Source organism: Atractosteus spatula, chromosome 1 (genome assembly GCF_055471065.1).
Source record: "Atractosteus spatula isolate fAtrSpa1 chromosome 1, fAtrSpa1.hap1, whole genome shotgun sequence".
Taxonomy (NCBI): domain Eukaryota; kingdom Metazoa; phylum Chordata; class Actinopteri; order Semionotiformes; family Lepisosteidae; genus Atractosteus; species Atractosteus spatula.
In genome coordinates, this window is record NC_142706.1 from 7,013,240 (window position 1) to 7,022,210 (window position 8,971).

At 38.3% G+C, this 8,971-nt stretch overlaps 1 protein-coding gene across 1 annotated transcript; it reads left to right on the forward strand.

The window, feature by feature from the left end:
* Positions 1 to 1,854: 1,854 nt before the first annotated feature.
* On the forward strand, positions 1,855 to 3,079 carry LOC148840548 (transmembrane protein 215-like). The gene has a single exon (XM_088922607.1). It carries the CDS (start codon positions 2,262 to 2,264, stop codon positions 2,925 to 2,927), a length of 666 nt encoding a protein of 221 aa, XP_088778733.1. The 5' UTR covers positions 1,855 to 2,261; the 3' UTR covers positions 2,928 to 3,079.
* Positions 3,080 to 8,971: the final 5,892 nt, after the last annotated feature.

The following is an 8,971-nucleotide window of genomic DNA, read 5'->3' on the forward strand; positions in this document are numbered from 1 at the left end:
GAGAGAGCTAGACCCCCACAGGGCTCCACACAAGTACTGTATGGTAGTACCACTTCTGCAGTGGCATGTCTCCTTAGTTATCATAACACAGGGATGGGTTCTGTAACTGAGGATTATTCACCAATCAGTTTGAGGTGCTTACAGCTATAAAAAGCATGCATAATGCATACGAACAACACACACTTCAACATGTGTTGTTATGTGACCCTTGGCTTTGCCATGACAAATCTGAGAAGGCCTTCTTAAGTACTGGGGAGTGCAGCCAGGGGTTATGTGAAAGGCCCAGAGAGTGAGAAAAGTGACCCACAATGCATTTGCCACCACCCAGGGCACTGTAAAGCCTCAGGTCTGCCGTGAACTGAGAAGGCCTGAATCGCAGTTCCTAGAAGGTATCTCACTTCCCATCTGGGGAAGCTGGGAGCGCTCCTCTCTTCTATATTTATCTGTCGTGTGGGTTAGCACACATCGTCTCCGAGCTGGATTTAGTGACGGAAGTGTTCAGGATAGCACGGATTCTGCTGGTGATATGTTGAGCCCATTCCAACATAGCAGCAACTAAAACTGCTAAAGGTCTTTAAATGGATAACGAGAAACAGGACAGCCATTCATAAACCCATTAACACAGAGCAATTGAAAAAAAGGTCTAGGATCTTTATTTCTGTATGCAATATTTTATTCATGGGTTTATTCAGGAAATGCAAATGATCACAGATTTACTTTTTTTGTTTTAGTGGAAAATATTCTGTCAAATAGTTCTTTCCTGGTTTTTAAGTGAAAAATATTGTCAAAACGTTTTTTGTGAAGTTCTCAGACAAACTGCAGTTCACAGACGATGTTATTTTTGCAAATAAAAAGGCTATTAGCACTCACTTGATATCATCAACTAAACATGATATTTCAAGGACTCTGAGAAATTCCTAAATTTGTTTCACAATATATTTGCACCTGTCTTTTCAAAGCTTACAGGACTTGTCAGAATCAAGATAGTAAAGCAAATAAAAATCTTTATTTTTAATTGTAGGTCTCATATGTTGTGTCATCCTTTTCATATGAATTATTCGCCGAACATTAAGTGTGTTAAGGTGATTTGGGTTGTTTGATTTATTTCTGTTTCTCCTGTCTTAGTTTTTTACAGATTGGAAATTCAAATTATTTTACACTAGGCTTAAGACTTACACATATGACTAAATTTTATGGAAGAGCATTCATGTCTACTGTTAGAATATATGTATTTTTATTAATTTGTTAAGAGAATTTATTTTAAAGAAGAAAAAGGAAAGTAGAAGTACCCACAGAATTGGTGTGATTGTGATTGTAAATGATGTTTAATTTGTAATTTATCTAATAATATCATTAATCTGTCATTGTAGGTTAACATCAAATAATGCATCCTGTATTTTATAGCATTATAAAATTAGTACAGTTTATTCCCAATGAAAATGTCCTGTTACAGTTCATAACCTTGGCGGCTACATTTTGTTGCCGATAGTATTTGTTGCCGACTGTATAATGTATGAAATTAAACAAACTTAAACAGAAGTGTACAAGCAGCAAACATTCTACATCTGATTTAGACAATTAGAAGTGGATCTTTTTGGCTGATTAACACTTAAAGCCACTGTTGATTGTTTCAAAATTGCCATAATTGGGTACTCTCTGCCATTTGAATCCATCGTGATAGGCCGTATGTACTTAGGGAAGCTCCTGGATTGCTTCCAGCTGCCTTCTGACTCATCTCATATTTCTACACTTTTATTTACCAGGCTGTGGCAGGGTCACTATAAAGGCAGCGTCTTCACAAAGCCCACACAGTTCTCCTCCACTTTCCACTTCTCCCAAAAGTGCTGCTTAACCCTTCTTCAAGTCGCTGTTGGAAAACGATTCAACGGAGCGAACCTGCCTGGGCGTCATGATTTTAGCTCGGCAAAGAATTACAGCGAAGTCCGAAAAAGCTGATGACTTAACCACCGACATACAGTAGGGTTTTACAAAAAACACTAATAAAGGAGAAAATTATAATGAAGACAAAGGAATACAACTGATCTGTGGGTTTTTTACTAATTGGCCAAAGAACACATTTTTCATTGGAAGAAGGCAACACTGCCGAAAAACATGGAAAACGATAAAACAGGTAATATTAAACCGTTTTATCATCATCCTTTCAACTGTGTTAAGGGCTAATTTAAAAAGAAACCTCGTCACAGCACTGGCCAGACTGAAACTTGCCGGGGAGAGGGAGCGCTCGTCTGGATGGTGCTATCATGAGACCGGATGATATCAATCCCCGCACCGGACTGGTGGTGGCCCTGTGCAGCGTCTTTTTAGTGTTTGGGTTCATGTTCACTGTGTCGGGAGTCAAAGGAGAAACTTTGGGGGACGTCCCTCTAATTGCTATCGGGCCTGCCATCTGCCTGCCGGGGGTGGCTGCCATAATTCTGGCCAAGAAAACCAACGGCTGTACCAGGTGCCCGGGTCGCTGCCGAAGACAAAGGCAAAAAGAAGCCTCCCAGCTCCTGCGGAGTCCCTGGGACCTGGGCTCAGGCAAAGGGAGCTGTGGGGAGCTGGGGAGGCTGCACAAGGACAGAGCCCCGAGGTCGGGGGAAGACTCGGTGTCCTCCACCACTACTGTCGGGGAGGCCAGGAGCCTGATCCGCCAGGTGGACCAAGATGAGGTGATCAGGTACCTCCAGGCTTGCTACCCCTCCACCGTGTTCATGGGAGTCCGGGATGTCAGCTCCTACTGCGTCTTCGACCACAAGCGCGCCCTCAGGGAAAGTGTCGCCTACAGCACTGCTCATAGCAGCGTGATGTACCTGCCCAGAGACAGCATTGTGGTCTACTCCCGCAGGGACAGCAGCCCTTACGGTGCCTACTGCTGCTACATCAATCCCGGGGATTTCCGATGGGGCCAAGAGACTGTAGTCTGATCATAGGGATTGGTAAATAAGCCCTAACACTTACCTGTGCTTTTTTTAGCATGTGTGAGACTAAGGAATGGGGATCTTTTCTTTTACGCACACGCTGTGTCTGTCTCTTTTCCAGTCAGTAGGGGACTAAGGGACACATTAGGGAGAAGCTGGCAAGTATTGTGCACAGAGTCTGTATGAGTGTTACTCTTCTAGAAGGATCCGTTCTTTGGAAATCAGTAACAAAAAGAAAGTCTGGCATATTGCACTTGGATATGGTTAATATGTTCTGAGGCAGTCAAGAAAAAATGTACTGTACTTCCCAGTCTTTAATGGGTTTACCAAAGTGAAGCTGAGAGAGGATAATTTTGTCCTGTTGCTCAACTTTTGTTTAGCCCTGGAAAGTGTGAAGGAGCCTTAGAAAGAGTGCTATCATTGTTTTGTTTTTTGTTTTTTTCCAGAACCATGAATCTAAGTAAAGAGACAAGCCATTTAGGTTTGGGTACAATTAAGATGTATATGAATATGTTATTTTCCTAAGAGGAAATGAAAAAGTAAATGTAAGAATGTTTTTGTCCAAAATCAGAAGCTTTTCTTAAGTTATTTCGCTGTTGAAAATGCTGTGCTCTGTTTCTCAGGGAAAAACAAACTAGTAAAAATGTGTCATAGTTTCCAGCATTTTGTTGACTAACTTCAAAATCAGGGTGAGTGTGAAAATGATTTTCCTTTTATTACTTAAGTTTAATTAAAATGGGAAAGATACTGAGAACAAAATTGTAAGCTAGTTATATATTTAAAAATCACTTCATTAGAATTGACAAATTCACTTCAGGAACTTTTTAACAAAATAATTGCATGCGAGATTTTCAATAATGCAAAAATACAATCAGAGCTTTAAGTAACATCCAAAGTCTTAAGTCTTAACTTAATGATTTTTAAAAGAGGTTTTATTATTTTTGTATAAAAAATGTATTTATATTTCCAAACCTGAGCAAATTCTAAAAATAAAACATAGTCCTATGAAAGTGAAAAGAAACAAATACAAAGATTTTTCATTAAAGCACCCTTAATAAATTACATTTGCTTTCTTTCCCATTTCTAAGTATGCTTTATAAATAGCCTTGCTGGCATACTTTTTGTTGATAACTTATCCAGCCTTGCATGTGGCATTTTAAAGATATTCCATCTTCTTGTTTGTAACATTACAGGGGTTGCATTTCCATTTAAATTTAACGGTGTTAAGTGTGTTTAGAAAGTATAGAATTATGAAGAACTCTGGAACACTGATTGACTATATAATAGCTAAGTTACAGTTAGGATAAATGCACCAACAGGTTTAAGCTTTTTAAATTGATTTTTTTTCCATTTAGACATTAGAGCATAGCATACAACAAATATTACTAGCATCACAATATCATTGTGTCGCAATATTCATTTGGTTTCTATTTGAGGATGTGGGTTGAGATTTTTCAAGTACTCATTTTAAAAATAAAAACTATTAAAACATACTGTACACCTGTCACATTTTTCTGTTTATTTTACCAAGAAATTCTGAGGTTTTGCCTAAAGACAGATTACTGGGCCACTTCATTGACATTCTTTAGACTGGTGGTGGTTTTGGAAGCACAATGGACTATCAGGATCTACAGTTAAAACTAAAAACGTTTTAGATAAATGTCCAAAGCAAATCCCTCAAAATATGAGAAAAAAAACTTAGAATATATTCAAGAAAGATACACGAATCCCAGATGTACAAGTGGCTCTTTATAGAAGTAGTGGACCAGATGGAGATATTTTTAAAAAACCTTGGACAGTAGTCTCATATGCAACTAACATCTTATACAAGAAAGTTTATCAAAGAGTTGACAGACCAGTCAGACTAACCCAGTTTAGTTTACTTTGGCCTTTGTCTTGTAATTTTACTTGACACATTTTCTTGATTTGTTTTCTTATGAGCCATGTGTTCCATTATCTGTGTTACAAATCTGTTTTTTCCTTTGTACCGTGCCTTGTGAATACGTACTGTAAGTATTGTGGTTTTAGGTGCAGCTAAAAGGTTGGAGGCAGCCCACCATTATAAGATAAAGATACAATGGGGTGTTGTTCAAGAATTTGTGTAGACTGTCCCTTTTATCTGATTATTGCACTTGAAGCAGTCACAACAGCCACAGAGTCAGATAAGAAAACAAGTGGTACATATTTAAACATATTTAATATTGATTCTTAGTGAGGTCATTAAGCCAGTCCTCTTGGGATAGGATGAACTGGGCCTTAAATCAGGATAAATAGGACACAGAATAAACAGAAACACTACAAAGAGTGAAGGAGTGAAAAGAGAAGGAAGATTAGAGGAGACGTATCCAGGTCATGAGAGACACACTTCCTTCTGCAGAAGAGACCAGAATATGTCCAAGTAATCTCAGCACTGGGACGGGCTTTTAGAAAGGAACTTGCTGTCTAATATTTTTGTTTTTCTGATTTCTTATCTGTGGAATCCAAAGGCTAAACAACACCTCTCTTTGGATAGTGATGCATTATTTTAGAACGGGGAAATAGTTTTGCATCCTTTTGAGAGAGCAGTTTAGTTCTAGAGAAGGCTATCGTCTTAGCCTTTCGACTTTCCAGACTAAGTTATACTACAAGAGGAAGACACTGGGTTATTTAAAATCCTTTATTATTATTTTATAGTCACATGCAGTACAGCACTTTTGTTTTAAGTAGAACAACCAACCTTTCAGCAGTCAATGAAGCATGACAATGTGTTAATCACAAAGGTCAAATTTAAATGTGGGACTTCAGTCATAGTTTGTTAAGGACTGGGTGAAAAATAAAGGTGAATTTCACTACACAACCTACAGTACCAGGAGTACCAAACCTATATCCAAACATATCTGTACTGTATATATTATAAATATAAATGTTTACAACAATTAATTCCAACATATATTAAATTAGTACAATACAACTGCTCCAGCTGTAATTTGTTGTAATTAATCCCTTACAACCTTTGTCCACTTGTATGTGCACGGTCCAAGTTCTCATTTAAACTGTCTGTTTTTTTTCACGTTTTCTTATGTACACTATATCTATGCTTGTACTGCAGCAAGCTGGTCACTCCTCTGGCACAGAAAGTATCTAAAGAGTAGAACAGGCCACCTGATGAACACTTTACTGGAAGAAAATGTTTTTTTCCAAAATTTGTTTCCACTGTGTTTCTAAAGCTCTCAGTATTTTTAACACTGTTTAGCTATTTTTTAAAAAAGCCATCTTTCCCCTTATTATACTGTAGGTAACAGCAGTGTTTTTATTTACACACATTACAAATTCATAAATGAATAATAAATGAGGTAATTTTTTTTTTCAACTTTCTTCTGTTTCTCATTGCAGCTGAACTCTCAGGTATATAGCTGTTGCCACATCTCAACTATGAATTTGCTTAACTATTTTTTTTCTTAGATATTGGAACCAGTAGTTATTTCTTCTGTTATTATACCTGACCCATCTGGAAACGCTGATTGTCAATCAGTTAGTTGTACCTGTCCAACCCCTCTATCCTAGGGAGGCCGAAGACATGCTTACAAACCATTCCAGTCTGCACAGCTGGGAGACTGGCTTGACATTTGACACCCTGTAAGCTCCATACTGCCTTAAAATAGAGTCAGCACTGATTGGACAATTGATGCTTCACTCCTTGACAATAAGCTGCAAACCCATAGGCATCCAGCAGTCTCAGCAATGGCTGCCAAATTAAAAACTGAGAATCCCATGTCCTACACAGGCAAACCCAGCACACAAAGCCCCTGGCCAATCGTATGCCTCAAGACTTCTAGGCTCGGTCACCTACTGTAATTAACAATAAATGAAGGTTTGAACAAGCAACAGAAGGACCATTGGACTCAATATTCCATTGAGTGCTTACTTAGCACTTTTTAAACTAATTTTCTGCTTCTAAATAGTTGGAGATTTTAAAGTAGGTATAAAATACTCTGAGTAACTAGATCCAAAAATCAGCAGACACAGGAGTACTCCAGAACCAGTGTGCTAGAATACCCTGCCTTGTAACATTTACTAACAAAACGCAAAACAGTTTAAAAAAGAGGACCAACTTCACGCCACTTTAACAGAACATGCTGAAAATATCACATTCTAGGCTTACAAAACTCTTTTTTTCTGCCTTCTCTTTTAATCAGATGCTTTAAAAAAATACAAAAGCAGAAGTACGACTGTAATGCTGGAGTCGGGGCAAGTTTATTTTCACACAGTCACACCAGTTGGTCAGGCTATTTCAGCTTCCATATACAGTAAATCCTTGAACCTATACTGTTCTGAACATGTCAGAACCTTTCAGCCTGCCAGAGGTTTCTTGTTAACCAAAAGAGCACACCAACAATCAATGTTTTGAAAATCTGTGACTTGTGGTTAGGTTGAAGTTCAGATTTAATTAGGGGTCCTTTAATCAGCTCTAGTCTAGTCTAATTAGCTTATGTGCCATTCAAGGAGGAGGCTTTAATAAGTACAAAATTGAAACAGGATTGAAAAGAGTGGCATTCTTAATGTGTGCTATTGTACTTGTTAAAAAATTAAATAAAAGAAAATAGGTTAAATCAATACATATATCCTTATTAAAATGGCACTACACAATACTTAACAACACATGAGTATTTAATTTTATACGATCTTGCTGGTTTGGAAGGACAAAGATAAATGTTAGCACAGTGTTTACATGGCATTTCTAGCTTGTACTAGTCTTAGTTTTCATTTAATTAACTTCTTGTGCACACATGACTGTTGCTTATCCAATGTAAGATATGAGTGTCAGCAAAGCGGATTAACAATATCAACAACAACCATAATAACAATAACAATAACAACAATAATAAATTACTCGTGTGGACAGATATATTACTCTTTTTCACATTCCTTTCTGGGTTAAAGACCAGAGCCACAGCTGATTACAGCTGAGTCTTTTCATTCTGAAATATGGTAAAAATAAACAAACAACTTGTTTGCATTAGTTCAAGGAAATGTTTTCCTAGGAATTACTAATTATCCTTCCAGATTTAATACTTGTGTAAGAGTCAACTAAATATTCCAAGTTTATCAACTTATGTCTTAACATACAGGTCGTGGACAAAAAATGGAAACACCAATGTAAAGTCACTTAACAGGGTGTTGGGCAACCGGTATGGTCAACATGCAGTGGCACAGAGTCTGCCGGTGTCTACCTGGAATTCTGCAGGAGTGAAGCAGCACCATTCTTCCATTAGAAAGTCAATCAACTCATGCCTGGTTGAGGAAGGTGGAAAACGTTGTCGTATTCATTATTCCAGACAATCCCACACATTTTTGATTGGCTTGAGTTCTGGTGCCTGACAAGGCTGTGATGTATGGAGAACATCAGTGTCCTGCCCGGCTTATCAAATCACTGGGTGATCACACATGCTCTGTCCGTCTTCTGATGGGATACAAATGCTGCAACATGGGGTGAGCATGATCACTCAGTATCTTTAAGTAGTGATTCGAATTGACCTTGACTGCAAAGGGAATAAGTGCCCCCAAACTGTGCCAGGAAAATGTGCCCCACAGCATTACAGAACCCCAGAGAGCCCTTCACTGTTGGAATCAAGCACTCATGGCTGTAGAATTCTTGAGGATGACTCCACATGTGCACTTGGCTATTTGTTGAGAATGTGGTGAAAGATGAATAATCTGACCGCATCACGTTTTGTCCGCTGCTTGATAGCTTATTGCTGGTACTGTACTCATTGCACACTGGACTCGCAGTGCATTGCCAGGTACCTGGCATCCTGCCCTGTGGAGTTCTTGATGGACCAATGTTGACGAAACCGGCTGCTTGTACCCCATGCTGTTATGTTGAATTATAGAGAAATAGAGGTATAGAGAAAGCCTTTATGACAAAATATATCTCTGCTGGAATTTTCCCAGTTGTGAAAAATAAGAAGTTTCATTGTAATCTTCAGACTAATTTCAAATACCTCACTTTTCATGTCGAAATCCTCACTGTAATATCTACATGGAAGTATTCCCTGTAACGTTCATGAAAG

What these genes read in the sequence shown, in the direction of transcription:
- LOC148840548 (XM_088922607.1), top strand. Translation starts at nt 2,262, where the DNA reads ATGAGACCGGATGATATCAATCCCCGCACCGGACTGGTGGTGGCCCTG.